The following is a 26,278-nucleotide window of genomic DNA, read 5'->3' on the forward strand; positions in this document are numbered from 1 at the left end:
GGATGAGTTCACTTACTGCACACTTCCCCTCACTGCTCACTTTGTGAAGCGCTCTGGTAAAATGAAACCCTGCTCTGCTGGAACACAGTCAAGTATTTCATAAGCAGTGGGCAGAAGGCAGGGTGTCATGTTGCTGAGGAGCACTAGTATGCTTTCATACATTTTGAGTGTCATGCTTGTGTCCGTGTGTTAGCATGTATGAAGCAGTTTCTTTCCATTTGGATTTTTTACACATTTGCAAATGAACACTTTTTTAAATAAGGTTGTACATATATGTAGAGCTCTAAAAATACTAGCAGTTAAAATGGTCATTACGAAATGGCATAATGGAGATCTCTGGAAGTGGAATTCTCATCGTCGTCGTTGTGCAGTGTGGGCAGTCACCATGTGCAGTGTGGGCAGTCACCATGCAGCTTTTCTTCTGTGGCTCAGTGTTTGTCAAGAATTCTTCTAGCAATGCAAAAAGCTTTTGTTCTCCTTTTTCTCCTGCTCCATGCAGTTTGTACTGAGCTGGTATAGATAGAGTTGTCACATGGAGAAAACTGGTGTTTCTCAGAAGGAGATGGAGGGATAGAGACAACCAGCCAAAAACTTTCGAAGTGACTACCGCGGTTTGAGATTAATGTCCATCATGGCCTCTTAAGAGCAATGTTCACTGCTAAATCTTGACTTACTCATTTTCCTGAATAGGGATGGGTTTGGTTTGATTTTGGGGGGAAAAAAGAAAAAAATATTTTCAGTTGTAGTCAGATCAGTTTGGATTTTGTTTTGTGTGTTTGCTGCCAGGGATTCATAATGTTTATTTTTTTGTGAAAAGTTGTATGCAATTCACCTCAAATATTAATCTGAGAATGTAACAATCATTTTGATAGCCTTGCTACTAGTTTTTAGCAAGCTTAGCTTTTAAAAAAGTGAAGATGTATGAAATTGTGACCGCCAGTTCTGCAGTCCTTGATCCCTGCTAATGTCTGCATGGTGTGTTTTTGACTGAAGATGACTTTTTTTATGGTTTCCAGATTCCAGATTCCAAGCTTAGCTTTTAAAAAAGTGAAGATGTATGAAATTGTGACCGCCAGTTCTGCAGTCCTTGATCCCTGCTAATGTCTGCATGGTGTGTTTTTGACTGAAGATGACTTTTTTTATGGTTTCCAGATTCAAAATTTATTTCATATTATGAACATATGTTTTGGCAATTGCTGTCATTTATCTCCTCATTTGGCTGTTCTCTCTGTTTGATATGGGATATTTTCCATACATATCCTATACTGTTGTTTTATTTCTTGACACTAAAATGGCTTGTACTGCACAGATGACTTGGTAAAACTCCAGCTCTTTTTCTAGAATTCTGGCAATAATTGTCCTATTGAAAATTGCAATGCTGCTTGTGTAAAGTGTAACAGACTTTTTTTGTTAGGGATGATGTCAGCATGAGAGATGGCCTCAAGGAGTCATTAAAAGAACATAGGACTTGTGACTGTTGGACTTTATTGACTTTTCTCCTCAATAAAATACCGTTCTGCTGAAGACAGATTAGTGTCTGCAATGGTATGAGACATATTTGGTGACCTTATTGTGTAGTCTGATGAAGCTGTATCTAACTGCCGTAAATACGGAGGTACTCTATTAAGAGCTTCAGAGAAATGCAGTAATAACAGGCATAAAAATTTATAGAAATGCTTGCCTTTCTCTGAAAGTAATTGGCCTTTTTCTGTGAAATTACTCACTTTGCTTTTTAGGACCTTTGAATTTTCCATTCTGGTTTGAGCTGGTTTGTTTCTAACTTTCCACTTAGGACGTTCTGAAATGTATTCACAGCTAAAATGTTTTTCTTTATGGTCTGTCCATCTACTGCTGACTTTAATGTATCATTCTACTTAAATTGTCTGTGGAATAAAAGGGAGTAAGGTAATATATTTTGAACTGATTGGTGAAATATATAGGGGGAATATGCAAAGCTAACCTGGTACTAGGTAAATTGCAGCTGTTATATTAGCTGACTTATATTATATGACATTTATATGTGAAAATACTTGTAGATGGAGAATTTTCTGTACAATATTAAGATGAATTGAAGTCATTGCTAGCTTTTAGTAAAATAAATAGATGAATGGTGGAAATATGAAGTCTTTGTTGGTTGCATTTTACATTTCTAGCCCTCCTGACTGACCTATTCCTGCCTTTATTCTGTGCCAGGTCTCCTTCCCCAAGTTACGGTTTAGTCGTAGAGCTGTTGGAAATGCTGAATATATGAGATATTTCACTGATACAGATGGAAGCCAGAGCAGAGCATTAAGCAAAATGACAGTAACATACAATCTTCCTCACTGATAGTCCTTTCAGGTAGAACTCTCGATAACTATGAACAGGTGGTTGAGGGTGGTTTAACAACATAGTAGGTGTACTTGGAGTGCCTAAGCTAGTTGTGGGAGTGCCAGCTTGGACAGCATAAATTTATTCAAAAGGCACTGTGCTGCCTTACAGGGGTTTTCTAGCCTGGCTCAGTGCGACCTAGGAGGTCTTGATACTCTTCTGTCAGCAGTGTCATTACTTACCATTGCACACCGTCTGCATTATGTTTTATATTAACCTCTGGTATTGCTTTATCCACATTATCTGACTCTCCCTTCCCCCTCCTTTTCTGAATAACTGGAAGTTGACTATGGATTTTGAACGATAGACTATGGTATCTAGCATAGTATCTTAGAGCCAAATCATGAAATGGAGGAACTAATATTTATCATATTTTTGTTTTCCTGTCTTTTTTGTGAGGATAAGTTGTATGTGCAGTCTAGTTTCTTGGCGAGAGTCTTTTCTATTTTACATAGCTGCTTCTGTGTGTGGTACCTTATGTACATACTGCGTGCTACAGGTTTTCCATGTAAAAATGGAAAGGTGAGAGAAATGGAATTGAAGGAGATGATAATGTGCGTGAAGACCCGTGAAGACCTTGAAGCCCTCTGAGTGCTTACTGGCCAGTCTCGGGACCATGAGAAAAATGTGTTTCTTTAAACTTGTAGAAGTAAGGAAATGAAAAGTTGCCATGTAGAACACACAGCCTTCTCTCCTCTCTTAATGAGCAAATGTCTTCCCATTACAACACTAGCTCAACCCTCTGTTCTGGAGGTGGCAGCTTGCACTGCGTCCTGTACTGAAGTATATTGTTGAATACAACTTACCATGATGTGAGGACAAGTTTTATGATGACAATAGCAAGCTTTTTAATTAAAAACAAGATAAAAAATATGTATTAAGTGACTTGACTTTTAGATTCAGCATTCCAACTCGAGCCTGCAAAAGTATGTCTTCAAGTTAAGTTTAATGAAGCTTGAGTATAGCTTCAGGAGACACTGTCACAGCAGGTTGAAGAAGTTGCAGCCCTTTGCCACCCACATTCATTCCTATGTCTGTGCAGCAGGACAGAGAGAGAGTTCATCTCTCCTCTGCGCTGTAAACCAGATCACTAATAACAAGTTACTGTAAGTTATGAAGAGACAACCAGGTTAGTTCTGCCCCTGTGAAAGTGAGAAGTTACACTCAAGTCTTGAGTCGTCAGTTGTCTTGAAGTATTAATGGGAAAGTGAAGAGATGTAAAAGAAAATGAGAAATTTTTCCAGTTGGGGAAGTGAGTCCATAGAAGGGAGGTACGTCTTTCCTGAATAATATGGGACAAGGCCAGCTCAGGCCTGTGGAAAGCACTGATGCTTTTGGTGGGAGTATGTCCTTTTACTGGTATTCATTCTCCATGATCCTGAGTGTGAGAACCAAGAAAAACAGATGTCTTAAAAATAAAAACAGATGAGGAAGAAATACAGGAGGAGAGCTAAATTTCATGTTGTGTATGCTGGGATTGAGGGCCTGAATCAAAGCAGCAAATCTGAACCGTGTAATGATTCTAAGTAATTGTGTTGCAGCAAAACATTTACAAAACGAGCTTAGTCTCCTTTGTTTTAGCCGAGATGATGGTTGCTTAACGCTAGAAGAAAATAGAATGCTTAAGTAATGAGGACTTTGATCTGATTCAATTCCAAGTAATGTCTGCTTAGAAAATCTTGACTGAAGATTTTCTTTGAAAAGTTATTTTCTTTCTTCCCCCCTGTCTTTTTCTAAACCTTTTTGTAAAGGCAAGTCTTCAACTTGTTTGTCAATGTGCAGATAACAGCTACTTTAAGGAGACTGTGCCTCCAAATGAAGTCACTGCCCTTATGTATCTGCTAGAGATACAGTTCATGTAAGTCCTCCCCAAGTCAGCTTCAGGCAAAATTTGCAAGAGTAGTTTAAACAACTTAAAAAATCATGTGAGCTAACTTGACTGTTTTTCTGCCTGATGGGAATTGGGAAATGCTCACACAAGCATTGCAGAATCAGTAACTTACAGCAAAGGGCTGGTAAGGAGTATCCAAGAGAGGTGATAGCTTTACACCAGTATAGTTGGATCCCAGAGCGAGTATCTCCAAGGCTTTCAGATATCATTTTAAACTGTCTTGGTTAAACTAGTATAAAAGGCTAGACATACAGGTTTTATGCTATGATTTGCCTTTTTTCTTTTTTTTTTTTCTTCTTTTTTAGCTTAAAGTCAACAAGGAGTAGGTTTGGGTCAAACCAAAATAGCCTCCTTTAAACCAGGTTTATCAATGAAGGGGTGTATGCTGCCTTACCAGCTTTGTAGGTGTAGTCCAAAGACTACTTTCCCTGGAGATAAATATTGTATGTATTTTTTGCACAAAAAAAACAGAGACCTGCAATGCAGCTGGCCAGTGAGGAACTGAACTTCCCCAATTTAACCGGACTTGGTGAGCTGGAGACTCTGGTTCATTTCCTCAGTGTTAGATCTCTTGCAACATTGCTTCTCCAACTTTCACTTATTTTAGTTTGTTTGGCTTTATGTTTTAGGGTTGTTTGAAAGAGAAGCATGATTATGCTGTTGGCTGGATGCCCAAGTTTAGTGAGGAAAGGGAATGAAATTGCTGGAAGAGAGAAGATTGGGGAGGGAGGTGGGGGTTGTGTGGTGGTGTGTACCAGAAGTTGGAAGTAGAGCATATGTAAAAACTTTTTTAACCCCAAACCCCATAGGAAGGAGTTAGAATTAATTCTTATTTTCAAACACAGATAAACAGTCCCACTTTGCGTCACCTCTGCTGTAGCAGTGCATGCAGTTGCAGTTTGTATTCTGTCTGTAGTCTGTCCCGTTGTTTACTGACCAGTCATAAGGCCCAGCTGGTAGGTCATCTGACTTGCTTCATCTGCCTCCCTTTTAAAGCCACTGAATTCCACTCCCTGCTCATCTGAAAAGTGGTTACATCTCATTCCTGAAGTGTTTCCTTTGCTCCACCGTGTGCCATCCTTAAAATATCATGCTGTGTACACAGGTATGTATCTGTAATGAGCAAAATGTGGGAATAAATTCCTGATCACAGCCCTGTATTTGCTACTCTGAAAAGAACTCTGTGTTTTGTTAGAAGTGTGTCTGTGTTAAGGAACCAAAAAAATGCGGTTTCATTGTTATTATTAACCAGCTAGTCCAAATCCCAGCTACTGCCAAAAGTCATGGTCCCTTTCTTCCCTACACATGCAGCCACACATTCTCATCCTCATACATTGATGTTAGAGATTACACAACTGCAGCATGAATCAGATCGTGCCTCAGAAGGGCTGAAGACTATTTGTGGCTTTGTTTTTTTGCAGGATTTGTTCTCGGTAATGACACCCAACTGGCTGCATGGCTGCACAATCAGGAATGCTGGCGCAAGGGAGGGGATGATAACACATGGCCTGTAAGAAATCATTCCCTTCACTGGCTTAGAGTGGCTGACTGTGAAGCCAGAGTCTATGCTGAAAAATGAATAAACAATACTTGATACAACAGTTTGATTCATTTAGGCTACTGATTTTCTTGCTCTAGAGCCAACTAGAGGAAAAGTAACTGGAGTCGACAGAATATTAGGAGTTCTCAGTTCCTTGCAGGGACTGGAGCTTGTCACTCTTGCCTGTTCTCCAGCAACCACACAAGAACAACTGTGTAATGGTGTTCTATAGTTTCCACTGGTTTGGGGTTGGTTTTTTTTATTTTTAATAAAAAAGCAATATTATTCCTTGCAAAAGGAAAATGAAGTTATTCCTCAGAGGAAATGGCATTGTATTCCAAGTTGTTAGTCTGATTAGAATATTTATTCTCCTCTTGCGGTACTCATGCAGTCTGCTCCTGTGAGAAAAATCATGCTTTCGTTGGGAATGTGCTTTCTTGTCAGAGGACGTGCAGCAGCTGACACTAAGTGCAGGACTGTAAAATATGTGTTTATGCTTAGTCCGTGTTTTTTATGGTGACACCTGTGAGGTTTTCATTCATGTGTAAAAGAGAAAGCTAAACTACAGCAAATATGAATTAAAATCATGTGGAAAGAAAGAAGGGAGGGAGAATGGGAGTTGGTGCGTAGAATCTTCTGTTTTCCTCTTTGATCCCAGGTATGACTGAGTTTTCTTATTTAGTGTAATTAAAGTTCTTAATCTTTGTACATAGATTTTTTTTTTTTTTTTTAGTCTTAACAGAGAATGGTGAATGTTGCAGAGACTAAGCTCAGTAAGAGAGTTGTACTTGATTCATTTCTTGGTTTTATGTGATTTGTCTTAACAGAGAATGTGGTGAATGTTGCAGAGACTAAGCTCAGTAAGAGAGTTGTACTTGATTCATTTCTTGGTTTTATGTGATTTGATTATGTGTTTTAATGGAGAAGAGTTGAAGGGACAACTTACTGCTAAAAAAACCTAGTGTAGTTCAAGTAATTTGGAAGCCAAATTCTGCAAAACTCCCTTGTGTGACTGTTCTTAAGATGCTCCTCAGTTAAAAAACAAAGCAGCTAGCAGCTAGCCAGGTTTCATTTGGTAATCTAGGTGTTGAAGGAAAAGGTAAATGCTTTGGCCATAATTCTCACTCACTAAAATTGCTTCAAGCAAGGGATTTGTGAGAGTTCTTCAGAGAAGTGAGGGGTTTTCTTGTTTTTCAAAACCTTTGGCAAGAAGCTTTGTTATTTGTATTGAATGTTCCAAAATAAAAGTGTAGCCAGAGGAAAATAGCATATGTGAAACTTTGATCCACACATCTGAAACTTACAATGATTTGGCGACGTTTTGAAACAGGTTTTATAAAGGACAGCGTTAAGCAGCTTTGGTTAAAAGCATGCTACAAACCTTGTCTTCAGCACACAAGGCAGGAAATCTAGAGGGCTGATTTCAGAGTGAAGTGTAATCTTTCAATTTGTTTTGCATGTTATGCAGTATATTCTCAGGTTGGTGAAGTAGGTAAGCACCTCTGCGTTCCAGGCGTAGCACCACCAAGTTGACATTTGGAAGAAATCACTAACCTTTGCCTCGTTTTCTGTAACTGCAGAAATCATAGCTTGTTCATGTTGCAAAAAACAGCAGGTTGGAGATTCTTGGTTACAAAATGTTAGTCCATGGAAATGGTTAAAACACAATTTATTGCTGCTAGTACTGCTGCTAAGTAGGAATGTGATTGTACGTATCAAGAACGGATCTGCTGAGAATTGAAATGTGGTAAGTGTATCAAGGACGAATCGCATGTCTGAATCTAATTTTCCTTCATGAAATACTGGAAATTGAAGCTATAAATTGGGGGATGTATCTCATTACAGGGCTACAAAAATAATGTAGGTGAAAACAGTCTTCATTATGCCTGTTACTTGGGTATTCCGGCTTGGGCAGTGGTGCTATCGCATTGGAAGCGTGCATTACCTAGGTAAAAAAAAGAAGGGACAGCCTCATTTTGGTTCAGTAAATGCCACCTTCTCTCACCTTAACTTAATGGGTTTACAAGAAGTGTATCTTAGATACATGGGAGAATAGTTGGGAAAAGTTCAGGTTTGACAGGACCGGCAGGTAGAAGGTGAGTCAGGAGATGACATTTCTGAGGTTTGATTTAAATTAGGGTATGACAAAAGTGGTAGTGTTATATCACAGCAGGCAGGAAGAGGTAAAATCACCCCTCCAGGAAATCCTCCAGGTGTGAAATGAAGCTCTAAGGATGCCAGTGTTTTCAGTGCTTAGAAAAGGAAACATTCCCAGGTACTGAGTACAGAGACCAACAGCATCAGAATTGTATCACAGAGGTATTCTTTTACACTGATTTCTAGTTTTCTTGTGCAGGAAAGTCAGTACAATAACACCGGTAGCTCATCTGCTTAGGGCTATGCTTTCATTTTATTCATTTTCTTTTAGTAGCTTTATGGGAATGTTTCCTAAAAATCAGCAAGATCACAAGCATTGCTCTTCTCAGATTTTCATTTCAAGTTCTGAAATGTTTGGGAGGTGAAACAAGTGAATTCATAAAACTGGGATCAATATGCAGAAATTGATTTGGCTAATAGAATGAATGACAAACAAAAACTGGAGATAAGGTTTATATAACAACGTGCTTCAAATGCATTTGGAAATGTGAGTAATGGTTCTAATAGAGTTGATTCTAAATGTCATAATCGAGCAATCAAATGGCATCAAGTTCCTCAAAAGATCTGTTTAGTGACGTTATCTGAAAGATGCCTGTAACCTAAGCAGTTAATTTCCAGGGAGCAGCCTGACTTTTCCGGAGCAGTAGTTGTAAATGAGTTGTTCAGGTGAGCTGCTTTCCATATCTGTGAGATTACATCAACTACTTCAAGGATATTCTTCAGTGTTTTATGAGAAGCTGGTGATTGCGGTTTTGTTGTTATCATTGTGAAACTGTGGAGTTTGCTTCTGGTCTTTAAGTTGTGCATGTGGAAAAAAAAAAAGTCTGTTTACACAGTTCCAGATTTTGAACTTATTTCTTCTTGAACAGCTGTACTTTGTCTTCTTACAGCAGTTCATTAGGCCTTTTTCCTTCTGTCACTATACTGGCTGTCAGCCTCCTGGTCATTGATTGGCTTACCTAATTATTGATATGAAAATATATTTTTGTCTGTAAGCTGCAAGCTAATATATCTTGGATTTGTCTGGTATAAAAGGAAAACTGTGAGTGTGCTTTTAAGTTACAACTCATGCTTCATAGTTTTAGGGAAAACAGAACATTTTCTTGCCCTTCAAATGAAGTCATCCTAGTTGAGGGCAGTGTATAGCAGCCAGTGTCACCATCAGGATTCAAATCAATTCACAGATACCAGTATTGTTGCATCACTGCAGCACATTCGTGGCTGATGTCACACAGCTGCAATTGGGTTGTTACAGAAGACACGATACATCATGGGTGGGAGCCCACAGTTCACAGCTGCTGACATAATGTCACAATCTCTCTTATATTAGCGTTTTGCCAGCGGGTGTTACAGTGGTTGCTGACTTTTTGTTTTGAACTGACGGCCAAAAATCAAGGCTTTGCTGTTTACATTAAAAAAAAAAAAAAAATTAATGTGTGTGGGGAACACACGCAGATCTCTGGTGATAAAAGGCAGATTTTTATCAACAAAATTTTGTAGCACAGGCCAGGCCTGGAACTGGCCCTCATTGTCGTAGTTAACTGGAATGAGAGCCAAAGCCATATTCCCATCGCAACAGGATTAGTGGACTGATCACATTAGCATCTCGTGATGAATTGGAATTCACCACCGCCCGGCTAGTTTGAGTGCCAGCAACAGTTGAGCTGCAGCTCCCCCTCTTTATAGCATCTGTAGTGGGTTAAAGTACCCGGTACCTTAAACAGTGCATCTTTATGCATCAGTGATTTTCCTTTGGAGACAAAATTTGTGTTACAGCTTAAGTTAAAGATGTGTGAACACAGCCCTGCTGATGTTTGATGGTAGAGCAACGTTCTTTGAGCAGGAACAGTTTACATTTAATGCCAAATGATGCAATTTTAAACGTAGTGTATTCTCTAGTTGCATTTAACATTGGATTTGCTGGCTTTCTGAACGGAATCCCAATTAAGATGGAAAAGGTCAGTGATCTGACTCCACTCTGAGATTTCATTTTGTGTTTGTACTGTTGGCTTTTTTATCTTTCACAAAGAGCTTAGTTCCAAAGAACGCTTCCCCTTTGCCAAAATTCCACATGATCTTGCCTTCAAGGAAACGCATCCATTTTTAGCAGGCTAGAAGAACCTTTTTTAAAGCAGATTTCTGGTAACAGTAATTTTAAGCCATGAAATGTGAACACAAACAAGTCAATTCTAGTTCAAATTATGATATCCATATTTCACTCATATGCTTATTCATAGTGAAATTCAGCGTTTGTGCTTTTGGGTGGGGATTAGTTGTTTGCTCTTTGCATTTTATGGTATGTCAGGCAGCAAGAGTGTGCACATACATATTAAAGCAAATAATCTGCATCACACTGATTACTCCTTGGTTGATTTGACAGTTATCAATTGCTTCTTAATTCATGATACAATATTTGTAAAAAAAAAAAAATTATCTCACAGCAACATTCTGTCATGTTTCTGAGAAATTGAGAGAGAACTTTGCACAAATTTTAGTTTGCACAAAATTTGTACTATAACACCTTTTTATTTTCTGGTTTTTGAGCAGTTATTTTATGGATACAGTAGCAGAAAAATATCACTAAAACAAGTCTTAATTGACAAGATAATTTCAACAAAATACCTTAGTTTTTGTTCCTTTACCTCACTCCCACTTTCTCTTTTGGAAAAGCACCAGCTACTGCTGTACTGCAGGGTAGCATAATATGTAAATATATAACCAGCCACCGGAGTACTTTTTTCTTTACATCTCTCCTGGTTTTGTTAGAGCTGTTCCTCTCATTCAGATGTTTTTAGGAGGAAGGTGGGGAAGAGGATGGAGTTGTTGAACTGTTTCGTACAATGACTGCTGTACTCTCTGCCCCGTTTCTGGTCCCATTTAAGGTCTGCTTTTTGGAGTGGGGGAGGGTTCCAGAGAAATCAGCCAAAATCAAAAACGTCACCGAGTCTTAGGGATGCTGTGTTGTGGACTTCAGGAAATTTAAATACTTGCTGGAGGTTTGCAGGGGGGCAAAACGGGGATTGCAAATAACCGAAAGCAGTTCTTTGCAGGTTCAGGATTCACACTGTATTTTATCATATATTGCTTCTGTCTAATTTTCGAAGTATTCTTGTTTTACAGTATAGCTCTTTTTGTTCTAGTTGTTCAGTTGCCGGCTGAGGTTAAACCACGACACACTTGCCTTTTTTTATGGTCCTGGCAGACCCTCCCTCTTAGCTCCCCATTCGAGCACATGACATCATGGATGCTGTGTATAAGATAGCATTCTCATGGCCATCATGTGAGTAAAAATGCTGCAACCTTATTAACCAAACTTGTAATTGGTTAGACCCATATTGAATGTTTTAAGAGACTACACTGCAGCATCAAAATTCAGCTCCTATTTAATCTGCTTTCCACTGAATTTCTACTGCTAAACAGAAATGCCAAGTTTTAAAAATCACTGTAGGTTGAGGGAAGTCTGGAAAAACTTAATTGTTGCTGCTAACCAGCTTTGGTGTCTCTTTTCTGTCATGCTATGAGCTCATTTGTTTTTTAAAATGTATTTTCATTTCTTCATACCTGATGTTATTTTGCAGGGAGTTATTCTTTAGAAATACTAAATCATAGCTCAGAATATATGAAGTTCTTGACTAGTACTCCCATGCCTTATGGTCTGAACAATATGTAAACACTAGGTTTTAAATGTTCTCTGGTAAGATAAAGTGAAACAAAAAGCAATTGAGAATTCTCATGTTTGTGGTTAAACCCTTTCCAAAACAGTCGAAAGAAACTTTTTCTTTGTGACTCTTCTGCCAGAAGATAGGGCTCATTACTTGGGAAGCCTGTTTCTTTGTTAAAATGGGTAGTGTTAAAACAGGCTTTGCCAGCACAGCTGTGTGCTGAAGGATGTTAGTATATTGCGAGATAGGTGGTGCAATTCAGTTCCATCCTCCAGAGTCCCTAAGAAAAACACTTACACCTTATAGGTGAACCAATGTTGTAATAATTTTTTAAAATAAATAGGTGCTTAAACATCTAGTCAATGTGGAAGCTAAGTATTTTTTCTAAATTACTCTTGCTTGTTTCTAGTCATCTCTGAAATAATTCGCATTCTTCTCCTTTTCTTATATGGTAACATATAACTGTACTGTGAAACCTTATGGCAAGTTGTATGTATCGCAGATAATTTCAGTGATTACAAATACTATGATTGGCTGCCCTTATTAGAAATTTTTCAGGATACATCATTTTTATTTGTGTTGGGACAGTATGTTTGTTTGGAAATCGCTCTTCTGTTAGCATTTTACAACAATGTTGGCACAGGAGAGGTCCCATTGGTAATGTTGCAGTTTTGGACATCACATTGTTGGATAGTTTTAGCACTATTACTCTGCTTTAAATCTACTGCAGCTATACAACTTGGAAGAGGGGAGGGTTGGAGTTTGCTGTCATTTTCACTAAAACTTTAATGATAATTAAATTATGGAAGTAAAGCAGAAGAAACCCTAGGACAGACTAGTGTATTATGAGAGATGGCTTGTGCAAAATAAGTGTCCATTGCATAAATTCCCTTGAAAGTGTATGCTGTGTCCCTGCAGGATATACACAGGTATTTTATTGCCTCCTTTACTATCTACAGATTCTTAAGCAGGTTCTGATCAGTCCAATTCATTTGCTCTCTCCACTTAGGCTGGAGTTTGGTGAGTGCTTTAAATCAGCAGAAGTAATTCCTGCCCCCAGAACAAAGGGCTCTGCTGCCTGCACCATCATTTTTCCCTGGTGCTGGCATAGGGTTTGTGGGGCTGTGTGGTGAGGTGATCAGAAAAACTGTTATATTTCGTTCTGATCAGTTTCCCACAAACTCTGACAATACAAAGGGCCTGGGACGAGCAACAGAGGTAAGAAAACTTCGCATTCGGCAGTAGCCCAAAGCAGGATCCATCACAGTGGTCTGTCTTTGCATTTGACACACTTATCTGATGTTTTATCTGGATTAGCATATGGTAAAATTAGGATGTTTATGGAAGCTGTCTTTAGCAACCTGTAAGTGCTGGATTTTCCTTATTCCTAGAAGAAAAAAAAAGGGGGGGGGAATGTTGTCTCTTTCACAAAAAATAGAAAAGAGGGGCAAAGATCTAGCACTGTTTTCTGTCATAAGGCAATTAAACAACTCTAGATATGCAGTGCAGGCTTAATTCTGATGATTTCTATTATTTTGTAGTTTTAGCTCCCACTGTTAGAGCTGGTCAGAAATGTTCATTTTTAAATGTTGGGTTTTCAAAATCAAGTTTGGACAAGTTTAAGCTGAGGTCATGTTTGAGGCTGATACAAGCTGGAAAGAAGTACTTAGTGTGATTTTTTTTTTTTCTTTTTTCATTTTTTTTAAATACTCGTTGCTGAACAGACAAGGAGTTTTGTTATGTTCCCCGTTACCTTTTTGTATCAGTGGATTAGAAGTTTCCATGATTTTCATGTTTTCTTATCTGTGTGCACCCTGCAACATCTGCTGAACTTTAGATCCATCATAGCCTCTGCTATAGTTAGCTTCAGTCATACCTGTAGATTGGATAATGCAGTTCCTTCCCCCTTGTACATTAAAGTACGTCTGGAGGTTTTTCTCTACAAAGTTTTTCATAGTGCTTCTTTCTACTGAGATTTTTAATTACTGATTATTTATTGGTAGTAGCTCATGGCTTGTTCTAAGCATTGAGGTAGACCTAGTCAGTTCCAGCTGCACTCGGAGTGACCTCTTTTCCTTGGGCAACCTAGAGCGGCATACATTGGAACAGTGGTAGGCAGGATATCTCTGATGAGGGCTTTTTTTTACTCTGGTAAAGCTTCCCCTTTAAAAAGAAATAAAAAATGTCAAGAGACAGAAGACCTATCTGCACTGGCAGTCTTTAAAAAGTAAGCTGTATTGGATGGTTCCTTCATGGAATAAAGATACAGAAATTACTATGTCAGTTTATTGTATATGCTTGGGGGAAGCTTTTATCCTCTTACGCTGATGAGGAGAAATTGAAATTCAAAACAAATAAAGAAAACAGCAATTAAATTTGGATTATTTTTTTTTAATCATTCACAACACCAATTCAGGTTAGATGGGTTTTTACAATGAATGTCTGCCCTCCCTTAAAAATGTAAAGGTGAAGCGTCAGTTTATTAAACAGGCGGTATCTCTATAGGAACTCCCTGCTCATGCAAGATGCTCTTGATGTGAGCATAACTCCTGTTAGAATTAAGAGCTGGGTGTGTTAAGAAGCTGTTAGTGTGTGCTTGTGAGAACTGTCCTTTGGCATTTATAAGCGATAAAGAAAAAAGAACCCTTTGCAACTGCATTATTTATCACAATGCAGCTTTTCCTCTTGAAGGAGAGTTAATACTGATGGATATTTTATACATATAGACTCCTAATTGGAACTGGCTAAGGAAAAATATTGATTCTTCAAATACAAACATTTGCTAGTAGTTTTGGTCAAACTTTTGTCTCTTGCCAAGCAAGGAATGTACGATCACAAAGAAACAGTAAACCTTACTGCTAGCAGCAAGCAGGGCATTTTTCAGCAGCTGGGAAGACCCCTTTATTGAAAATCCTTCCTTTGCCCGGTTGAGATTACAGGCTTGAACTGGTATCTCTCTGAAGGAGCGAATGCTTTGGTTAGCATATAGAAGGCTTGTCTAAAGTGTGTGTCTAAGGTGTGTTTCCCCTGTTGGAACTGTTACCTATAAAGATGTGTGTATCTGTATAAAGTATATATTTTAGGCCAGAAATTTGAAGCTGATTTCCATGTAGCAGAGAGTACCTTAGCAGGGGGCTGGGAGAAAAGTACTTTCTGATTCTTTTCATCGCAGTACTGCCCACCCATTACCAACTCCATAATCTAAAGATGGTCCTGGAAGAGAGATTTGAAGCTGGGCTTTCAGCATCTTAAACTAGCTTCCTGTAAGCATAAGGCAGTTTGGGATATGAAAGCGTGACTATGAAAGGAATGTTGCATCTGGCTCTCTTTTTCTCATTGTGGCTGTAAGATTTTAAAAGACATTGATTTATTTCGTGTCTGAAGTGAGTCACTTCACAATCTTGAAAATTTTGCAGGCAGGACAGCAAAACTGATTCCTGTCCAACTGTTCCCACTGTGTGATGGCGAATATACAGACAATACTTGTCCTTGTGAAGTTTTAAGATAGCTTTACTGAATGTTTATTTTTTCCCTCCCTTCAGATTTGTCACGGAACAGACTGTCAGAGCTTCCAGCAGAAGCATGTCACTTTGTCTCCCTCGAGAGTCTTAATTTGTACCAGAACTGCATTCGATACATCCCAGAGGCTGTTTTGAACTTACAGTCTTTAACATTTCTAAATATCAGGTAACAATTGTCTTAGAAATTTTGCTTTAGCATCAGTAGTCTAGGTTTATAAATTTTGATGCATCCATAAATAATGCTAACATGGTGTGTAATTATCACGCCATCACGCTGTATGTCATTGAATCAAAACAACCTGAACCAGTCTTACCCACTTAGGTGGATCAGGGAACGTGAGGATTAAGCAGCAGTTTGTAGAAGTGGAGTATGAAGAAGGCGGCTAATTCCAACTTAAAGGACTCACAAAATAAAAGTTTTCATGTGAAATACAGGCATGCAGACTGAAAAGAGAGGATAGAGCTTTTGGAGAGTCTTTACAATTCAGCTCTCAGCAGCTGAATGAGGCTTACAGAATTTCCCTTTACCTTCACTGTACTGGTGGCTTTTAAAGATCTTTCTTGATCATTAACACTTCTCTGCCAACATTAAAAGCTAATTGCTGCAATTTAGCCTGTTGATGAAATACAGCTGTGTACAGCATCCTCCATTTGTAGAAGGTCTTTTAAGAGGTGTGGAAAGTTCCTTATCACAAATTGGCAGTGATATCAATCAAGAAAAACTTAAGGCTGTTTCCTTCTGGTGTTATACTTTTGCCAATTTAGTATGCTTATATGTCTTTATTTTCTTTTTTTATTGATGGTGAGAATTGTAGGAATAGGATATGAATCAGCTGTGGGTTTCCTATTGCCATGATCTCTAGTAGGTGCAGTCCAATTATTATACTTTTAAAAGCTGCTGTTGGTTCACCTACTGCTCAGAACTTCTTTTTTTGCTTTAACGGTAGGGAAATCTGAGTTTCAAGCATGAAAAATACAGCAGCATATTTTGGTAAAGGTCGACATCTGATCAAAGCCTTAGTTAAGATCCTAGTAACTTTCCTTCTCATCATCCAGTCACTGCTCCTTGCTATGTTTTATTTTTAAAGGGAATCTTCTCTTTTACAATCCATTTTCATCCTGCCAGATTCTCATCTGAGGTTACGGTCCAGTCATATGACCTCATATTTGCTTTAATAGTAGTTCATGATGAAATGTCCAAGACTGGATTTTGGAACAGTGAAATCTATCATACCAAGATTCTTGATCCGCATGACTTACTCAATTAGAAATATACTTTAAATATTCAGTAAGTAGTGACTTTGTGGCTTTTTGTATCTGCTGACCTGCAATACTACCTATCAGAAAGGCTTTTGCACTCTGTTCAAACATACCCATTTGTGACAGAGGGTGGCCAGTTATCAGAAGCACCTGAAAGGGCACGAAAATATCTTATTACCCAGCACTGAGTTTGAAAGCATCTGATCAGGCTTGGTACTTGGTATTCAGAGTTTGTTCACACATAACTAGATAAAACAAGTAATGAAGAAAGACTTCATGGAACTACTTTTACAGTAATTATATAAAAACTGAGTTGATCATCTAAATGGAGTGTGCTTTTTATGTGTCTTTCATTGCATTAAGATGTGAGGTGATTTGTCATTAGAGTTCTGATGATTTTGTTTTCTTTCTGTCCAAAAAGTCGAAACCAGCTTTCAACATTGCCAGTACACCTCTGTAGTCTACCGCTAAAGGTTTTGATAGCAAGTAATAATAAGTTGGTTTCAATACCTGAAGAAATTGGACAGCTCAGACAGCTGACAGAGCTTGTGAGTATACAGTTATTTTTTAACTATTACTATTCAGTCTTTAACTTTTAATTGATGTGTTCAATAGGTTCAGAGGTGCTTCAGAAGAAATAGCAATTTTTTAAACTGATCAAAATAATGCATTAATTAGGATGGTATCTGGGCATGTGCAAGATCAACATCCTGTTTCTCATTCTGCTGAGGACTTTGATTGTAAACCAGTCACTTGTATGCAATAGCAAGTTACTCTGCTCTTAGCCTAAGGAAGATTTCTGTCTGCCATAGTATCTCCAACTATGTTTTGACTTTGTATAAAGGTGTTAAAAAAGAGTTTGAAATACTCTGAGATTTTAAAAAAAAATTTATGTGAGGGAAAGATGCCTTGCACTGGAGAGCAAGTGATCCATGTCAATTTAACGAAGAGTATTCTCTATTTTTGAAAGGAAGGCTGGATGGAGTTAGAGCTGTTGGTGCATTTGTTTCTGGCAAAAAGCTTTTAAATAGCAAGTTGTGCTGTCTCAAATAATATGGAGTAACTGGAATGAAGTAACTTGAAATAAACTTCTGCATCTGAATGCTTAATCTTTTAAAGCTTTTATTTCCCCATGTATTTAAAATGAGAATAATGCCTCACATCAGCAGTGAGATTTAATTAATATAAGGATCTGAGGTGTTATGTAAACAGTTGTCTTTTTCTTTCAGTCCCTAAATAAAGCACTACATATTTTAGTTAAGAGGCTTACCAGTCAGTGGCGGGGGGGTCAAAACCACTAACTCATTCTTTACTCTTGCTTTGTAGGATGTGAGCTGTAATGAAATACAGACAATACCTCCGCAGATTGGCAATTTGGAATCCTTGCGGGAACAGACAATACTCCGCAGATTGGCAATTTGGAATCCTTGCGGGACCTAAATGTCAGAAGAAATTGCATTTACCTGAAGGTGAGATAAAGGCTGTCAGTCGTAAGTCGTAAAACTTCAAGCACTTCTTTATTTTCAATGCCTTTTTCTTCCTCTGAGAGCTAGAAGCAGCACACTTACTTATTTTGTAAAACACATTTTTATACCCTTGCTTTTTGCTTTGTAGGATGTGAGCTGTAATGAAATACAGACAATACCTCCGCAGATTGGCAATTTGGAATCCTTGCGGGACCTAAATGTCAGAAGAAATAATTTGGTGCATTTACCTGAAGGTGAGATAAAGGCTGTCAGTCGTAACAGCAGAAACTTCAAGCACTTCTTTATTTTCAATGCCTTTTTCTTCCTCTGAGAGCTAGAAGCAGCACACTTACTTATTTTGTAAAACACATTTTTATACCCTTGCTTTTAAGTCTGCTGAATTGTGTTTATTTTCTATCTTCAGAGCTCGCTGAGTTGCCTTTGATTCGATTAGATTTCTCCTGCAATAAAATAACAACAATACCAGTTTGTTATAGGAACCTCAGACATCTGCAGACCATCATGTTAGAGAACAACCCTCTCCAGTCACCCCCTGCACAGGTAAACTGCAGCTAGGAATTCAGATGACTAGTTCAACCGAAAAGGGCAGAACGAAGTTAAAAGTTGAAGGATTATATTACAAACTTTATTTAAGAACAAGAGGACTTAAAATAAATTGTACTTTCTAAAAGTGTTAAATATACAGCACAGCTTGAAAAATCCCTTTTTCTTCTCTTATTTTACTGTATTAGTAGTCTCACCTATGGGATATTACTAAGAATTCCACTGTTAGCATTGTACTAATGTTAGCTGAAGATTTCCACTTTCAGTGTAGGAGAGAGGAAGCTGTGTTAGGCAAGACTGATTTTGTGCCACTCAAATGTCAAAATTTTGACGGAGGCCTCAGTGCTGCTGTGTGCTGGTTCACTTTGCAGCAGAGTGCTCAAGTTGACCTTTGAGCTAGAAACTGCAATATGGTTAGTGACTAATTTGATTTTTAATGTGGGTGTATAAGCCCTTGAGTATTACAGGTTCTACTGTGCACTGCTGCTTCTGAATCAAGAGTGTCACCTGCTAAGACCTGTAGTTTCAATAGGGTTTTGCCTCCCTTTTGAAAGCAAGGACAGCTGTTACTGGCTTCATTCACTTTAAATTTGAGCTTGCTTTGGCGGTCTGCCACTGCCATTCAAAGCTGGGCATGGGTGGGATGCATCTGTTCTGATGCCAAGGGTATAAATTCTAGTACTTGTGAATGCTTATGTCTTGTTTGCATGATGAAATTTCAGCATCCAGCTGACAAAGTTGCATGCAGACCAGATGTACTTGGAGGACATTTGTCTATCACGGGCATGCCATGATGCTCCACTATAGCCGTTTCTCTAAAATGCAGTGAGATTAGAAGAAAAGATGCATTGGTTGACATAAATGTGCTCATTTATTACTCTCAACTGCAGTTTAAATGTCTGTACAGTACTTTGAAAATGTATTGTCAAATTATACTTACGTAATTTTTTTTTTTTTAAGATATGTATAAAAGGAAAAATTCACATATTTAAATACCTGAACATAGAGGCATGCAAGATAGCTCCAGACTTGCCTGATTATGATAGGAGACCCATGGGATTTGGATCTTGGTAAGTTTGGCACAATCCAAATTCCTAGTTTTGATGGCATTCAGCTGAATTTTGTCAGTCATCTGAGTTTTTAAAAAAAATAGATCCAAGGATTGTTCTCTGGTAAGTGCATTGATGAAGGTGGCTTTGAAGAATATCATTTGTGTTATCTCATGGTGCATTCTAACAAGGTACCACTATATAAGAAGGGAGGAGCAGTTCAGAAGAATACCTGGGCAATATCATATGAAAGGCAGTGTTAGAGCTGATATACAGTAAGAAGAGAGTGTTGGTATCTTCATAGTACAGGAGGCGTGCTCTCATTGTTAACATGTGTGTTCAGTTTCTAAGACCTTAATATTTTCCACATACTTACTGAAGTATATCCCTGCTGTGATTTTTAACCTTTTGTACAGAATTTTATAACCGCTATGCTCAAACAGCAGGTGTAAATGCTGATCTCCACCCCATTAGTAAACTGTTATTTTTGGCAAGTGTTCACTTGGCACTATTGCTTAGCATTGTAACACAAATATTGGAACAGTCAGCCATATCAGCTGCTAAATTAACATGTCTAGAGAAAAGCAGGAGTTAAGATTTATTTCTGCCACATGATATAGAAGGGAGTCAGTGAAGTATGAAACTAAATATATATAAAAATTACCTCAGTCATCTTGGAAGGTGGTAATAAGGTGTGGAGGAATAAGTTGCTAAAGGATGTACCGCTGTCTCAGCAGCAATAAAACACAAATCAGAGGCCCTCACAATAAATCATCATGAGTCAGATTTGTGAAGAAGAATTTGCATGAGGGACTGACAGAGTGATTCCTCATCAACACTGAATGTCTTAAATTATTTTTCTAGATGAGGTCAACATATGAGCATTTTATGAGTGTTACTCAGTTTCCTAGAGTATAAGCTGTTGCGGAAGGTTTCTGCATAATACTGGGGTTACTGTCCTGTTACTGAAAAGAAAAGGCTCTAAATGATAAACTGGCATGATCTGTTTATCTCGAGCATAGTTTGTTTGGTTTTTTAAGAGAAATTCCAACAAAATCATTGAGCTATGTGTTTACTGATTTATTGTTGTCTGTAGTTGTATATTACTATGGAAGTTTTCATTAATTGCTTTTGTGAAATGAGAAGAATTAATGTATTTTAATCATAGCTTGGAATTATGAATGTAAAAAACAAGTGCAGAACTGGTTGAGGATGCTTTCTCTAGAGTTGCTTCCAGATTCAGCCATATAAAAATGAGCTTCAGCTGGCTTTCCTATAGCTGTATTTCCATCTGCAGGAGGAGATAAGAGTTGGTGATAGAATTATTTGTTGTAACTGTGCTGTTTAGGGCATTTAGTGTTGCAGGTGATTCCTCCTATCTTCACGTACCTATGGAAGAACTGTCCATGGATCAGAGTACATGTTAGGAGGAAATGGTAGAATGATCCAGTGGAAGAGAGGATCCCAAATTATTATATTCTTCTGGAACTTGGGACAAGAGAAATAAAAGCATTCAACTACAATATAGTTAGTATTTCTAGGCAAGTCACAAGAGCTTTATGTTTGTTATCTTCAAAGGTGACCGATAGAAATAAGGTATCAGTCAGTACTTAGACTTTGTTGTTGTTTTATCTGATAAGCTAAGTGAAATACCATGGAGGTTAAGAGCAGTAGAAGTTCTTAAAGTTTAAAGAAGCTTGAGTCGTGCTGTCGGTTCACTCTTGATCAAATATTTTTTTAATAACAAAGTTGTTAATACTGCTAATAAAACAAGATATTCTGAAACAGTATGGCAGAAAGTGTGGTTTGGAGGTTCTAGTGCAGCTAATTACTTGTTTTAGCCTTGTCACATTATATCAAACTGGATTACCAAAGTGAAATCTTGTATGTTACAGTGTCTTTTCTAAGCATAAGCTATGTGAAATTTATCTTGCAGCAAGTTTTGATCTGCTGCAGCCAGTCTCTCATTTGCAACACTCAAGTTCAGAGCAGCTCAGGTTGGTGCTGGAGGGAATGTGATTGAGAGGAGGCAGAACTGTTGAAGCTGTGTAGTGATTCCTTTGGCACTGAGGCAGACTGGTATAGTCTGGAGTTAGAAGGTTTAAAATATGAAGTACTCATACGTAAACCAGTGTAGTAGATATTCTGGGACTTGGGCAACTGCTCTTTCTTACAGGAGTTAAAAATATGTGTTTCATTGTGGCTTTGGAGCTGTGTTTTAGTCTTTGAAATGTCAGCAAGTCTTTCCTTTGGCTGTTGGTCTTACCAGGCGTTTAGCTTCTCTTCCTTTGATTTTGAGCTGTATGTCGCTTTCCGGGTAAATTATAGTTGCGCCAAGATACTTTGATCTATCCAAATGCTTAATTGTTGTTCCTTGTAGTTTGTTGGTCAGGGAGGAATAAAAATCTTAAGTTTCAACTGATTTCAGGATGGCTGCTGTATGACTATAATTGTGTAAAGCATGAAACATTGAATAGCTGTTTTAGATGTGAGAGTTGGGGAGACAGAAAGCAGCTTGCATGTTAAAAAGGAGAAGAGAGTCCTGGGAACAGTGATTATGAATTTTTGAGCTTCCAGATAACCTTAGTGTTAGATGTATAGCTTTTCAAAAGCTATAATTGAAAAGGAAGGCTAAAAGAAGAAAAATTGTATCAAAATACTTCTTTATTTTAGAGATGTAGCCAAATAGTAATTTTGATGCTCTTCAATTGGGAATAATTGTTCAACTTAGAACAGGGTTTTCAAGAGATTCTGAAAATATTGGTGTATTTAAAATGGAATTATACTGCAGATGGATTTTTCTTTTCTCTGACCCATGTTTTAAATCCAGTGTTTAAGTACTGTGAACTGTTGGCATAAGTATGGTTCTATTGTAAGTGATTCAAGTTAATAGTTCTTTAACTGCACTGGGCGATTTCATGGTCTTTTTTCTTCCCCACCCAAAAGAAGGGAGTTGTTTTTCCTTTCCCCTTACTTCTTGCTAGGGGTTGATTATGCCGATGATCTTTCTGTTCAAATACAGGGGCCATAAAGGTGGAACTCTTTTGAGTTAATCAAAACTCCATGCAGATACAAGAGCTTGTCTTTTGGTGTACGTCTGCAGAATCTAGATCTGCATAAAAGCAGACGTTTAGCCTAACATTTCTCATCTCTAGCCCTCCATCCCTCCTCTTAGTTCTTTGCTATTTTATGTCTATCTGAAAATTAAAATAGCCCAGGGTAATAGTCTGTCACTGTTCTACACAGTCCCATGCATGCACATGGGACATGCTACATAAATAATAATAATAACAATAATAGTAATTTGAAAATAAGTATTTCCTGAAAGAGGGATTTTAGAGGGAGCAACAATTTGAGAGTAATACCAGTGAGAAAATGACCTGCAATTTAATTATGATGGGGTGAAGCAATTAGCTTCCTGAAATTCGTTCTTCCTTCTGTGTTATGTAGTAATTACTGCTGCAGTTCTCCCTGGGGCATCGAGTGCCAGTAGGACAGTTGAGCCATTGTGAAATGCCATCTGCAGTGTATCAGACAAGTCCCATTGTCTCTTTTACTGTAGCTATCTGCAGCAGTTGCCAGACTTGACATCTGTGATGGCTGTACTGCTGAATTACGTAGTTTCTGAGCCCAGAAATTGAGAGAACTGTATGGCTGCTTGGATATGTGTATTGTAACACTGGCACATGTCTAATGCCTTTGTCTAGACATGTCATTGACAAAGTTAGGCTTTGTAGATGAAAACTGTACTTCTATATTTATTATATTACAAAGTATTTGAAATACTGTCCAGCTTACTGCACAGTTTCTTAAGTAGGTAATTATGATACAGAAGATAGTTATGTAATGCGTTCTGCGTACTTTTGTCTAGAAGTATATTCTGATATACCTGTATTTTTAGTAATTTTGCATGGGCTTATGCTTACTTATGAAAAAGTTTGTGGGACAGTGTTTTTCAACCAAAACATATGAGTAGTGGAAAATGAAAGTTTGACTTGTTAAACAGTGAAATAAGAGACCACTTCGCAGTTGTCTTTGTTATAATTTCAGCGTGGGAAATGTTTGAAGTATGGATATGTACTTTGGATCAGTTTAGCTCTTAAAACGCGAGGCAGTGGCAGGTGGACAGCTGACTGATGAGTATGTTTGTAGTTGTAAGCACGTGCCTCTTGTCCTACGTGGCAAATGCAGTACGACGCTTTCTAATATGCTGAGCTTGTGAACACGCTGCAACTGTGCTTGGTAGCTTATTCTGCTTTTGTTCTGTAATAGCTGAGAAGCTTTTGGTGGTGTTTATATTCCAGTAACTAAAACTGTGTGTTTGACAGCCATGAGGAACTCTATGCTGGCCGGCCGTATGGAGCACTTGATTCTGGCTTCAATAGTGTGGACAGCGGAGACAAAAGATGGTCAGGGAACGAAGTAAGTGTTGCAGCTTTATTTTTGTTGAGTGCAGTATTGTACAGGAAAGAGAAGTAGTAAGTATACATCTGGAAGCGTACTCAATAGGTAACGAGTATATGCTAGTGTGCAGGTTGCCTTGACCCAAAATTATTTGTTGTTTTATTGGAGAAAAACAAGCATAATTTTATATGGGATGGACACAAAGTTGGAAATAATAAGAGAAACGTATAAAACAGTGCATGACAAAAGAATTTACTGGAGCATAAAAGATGAGAAAAAGGGGGTTCCTCATTGTAAAAAAGCTTATAACTGTATCATTACAATGTTGAGTTAACTACAATTACTCACGAGTAGTTGTTTGAATAAAATAAATCTGAACATGAAAATTAAACTTCAAAAATGAGATGGAAATTTCATCTTCTTTCTTTGCAGCTTGTTTCAAATGTTAAAAATAAAATCTGTTTGCCATTTAGAAGCAGGAAAATGGGATCTCTTAGCAAGGAGACTGTCAATTATTCTTCCAAGGAAGAAGCTCCCTTTTTCTCTTGGGACAACTAGAAAAGGCAGTAGCCAAGACCTAAAGTGTTTCAGTGAGCTATACTCCGTACGCCTGCTCGCACTCCTAGCTTGGTTTTTGAGAGGGTTCTAGGAGTTCCCATCCTGGGATGTTTTCAAGCACTTGCAGATATTGCAAACGAAACTGTAGGCAAGCTGTTTTTTTAAGAAAGCTTAAATATATGTTTTTTAAAAACAATACTCTATAGCTGTATTTTTCTTTAAGTTAGTGTTTTGTAGGTGCAAAACAGGACAGCTGAAGTAAAAACACAAATCAAGAGGTAGTAGCTTACAAGATGATGTTTCTGAGGAAAAATGTTTCTTGACTTCACTGTTTGTTTTCTAAAGCCAACAGATGAGTTCTCAGATCTCCCTTTACGTGTGGCAGAGATCACTAAAGAACAGAGACTGCGAAGAGAAAGTCAGTATCAAGAAAACCGAGGGAGCACAGTCGTAACAAATGGTGGAGGTAAATAGTGATCTTTGACTAACAATATTTATTGTCATCGTTATTAAAGTTCCAGAATATTTGCTATAATTAGTAGGTTGTCTAAAGAGGGAAAAGAGAAAAGTCTAGGTGGAATTACACAAAACCACAGTTGTGTAAACAGTGTAAAAACACTTTTGTATTAAGGATGTTACAAGGCAAAATCAAATAGCATCAGAATTAGGATTATCTGGGAAACATTGTCAGCTTCTGCATATGTGCTACGTTAGAGTCTCCAAATGCTTCAACAGTATTTTGAATCTTGAATTTTGGTGCATGGAGTTTTGCTGCTTGAGCTACTGGGGAAAATTTACAGCAGTAGTAAACTGTCAGTGCTCTTGCCAACTGCTGTCGGAATGGGATGAGCAATTTTGTCAGGGAATTTCTTATTTCCAAGTAGCAAAAGTGCCTCGTTCAGCAGTCTTGGGTTTTAATCCAAACATGCAAGCCATCTAGGAGGGACAGGTGTTTGTGAGTGACATTGCTTTTTTGCACCTTCTCAGTTTGTTATCCTGCAGTCTCACAGTAGCACCCTCATATTTCTTCAAGAGGTGACAGCGCTTCCCATGTTTCTTGATCTCTGCAGTCCTCAATTTTAACTTGCAATAATCCGCTGCTAACACTGGCTCACAGTTCAGTCCTCTTCTTGTTTATGTGTCCCAATTTTAGCATTCTTCCAGGTTTGTTTTTTTCAGTCATTCCCTCTTCTCCATTTTTTTGCACTACTGATTATTAGATCTCATCCCCATATACTTTGATTAATTTTTCTTCTTTCTCAGGTGCTCCATGTTTTCCATTTCCCCTAATGGGCTCCAGTTTATATTCCCTATCTGAGTCTCACTCTTACCAGCTAGTTTTAATCTTCCATGCCCAGCTCCCACTTTTTCTTCCTTCTTCCCTCCTCCTTCCCTCCTCATCCCCCTCTTCATCTTTTGCCATCTTCTTTTCTTGGTCTTATTCTTCTCTGCCACAATATTTTGTTTTCTTTGCCACCTTCTAGAAATATCTGAAACTTTTTGATTGACTCACTTTTACACATTAACGGACAAAAAATTCAGTTCAAACAGTTAAATTCTGGCAAAGTTAGAAGAATTGCAGACATGGTGTTATGGGAAGCTGTGAGCAGCCTTAATAACAGGTAGTGCTGCCAGCTCTGCCTCTAAAACTAACTTTATTTTGTTCTTTGGGTTTTGTATGCCTCACTAGTCTTTTAAGATGGAGCACGGTCAGTTCATGAGTAAGAGTATCTGAGGGGGGCACAAGTCGTAGCATGTGGCTGTCTGTGATCCAGGAGATCCTTTCCAATTTTGTGTTCCTAACACAGATACTAATGTCTTTCACCCTCTACTGTA

At 38.1% G+C, this 26,278-nt stretch overlaps 1 protein-coding gene across 1 annotated transcript in view; it reads left to right on the forward strand.

Annotated features, from left to right (window-relative positions):
• The first annotated feature begins 326 nt into the window (after positions 1-326).
• The window catches only part of LRCH3 (leucine rich repeats and calponin homology domain containing 3), a 52,504-nt gene continuing 26,552 nt past the window's right edge, over positions 327-26,278 (forward strand). Inside the window, exons 1-8 of the mRNA XM_019472870.1 lie at positions 327-372; positions 15,163-15,307; positions 16,823-16,949; positions 18,016-18,121; positions 18,292-18,428; positions 19,392-19,501; positions 23,809-23,902; positions 24,788-24,908. Coding sequence (XP_019328415.1) covers positions 327-372; positions 15,163-15,307; positions 16,823-16,949; positions 18,016-18,121; positions 18,292-18,428; positions 19,392-19,501; positions 23,809-23,902; positions 24,788-24,908 — 886 coding nt within the window. The remainder of the gene's footprint in view (positions 373-15,162; positions 15,308-16,822; positions 16,950-18,015; positions 18,122-18,291; positions 18,429-19,391; positions 19,502-23,808; positions 23,903-24,787; positions 24,909-26,278) is intronic.

Source organism: Aptenodytes forsteri, unplaced genomic scaffold, assembly GCF_000699145.1.
Source record: "Aptenodytes forsteri isolate BGI_AS27 unplaced genomic scaffold, ASM69914v1 Scaffold404, whole genome shotgun sequence".
Lineage (NCBI taxonomy): Eukaryota > Metazoa > Chordata > Aves > Sphenisciformes > Spheniscidae > Aptenodytes > Aptenodytes forsteri.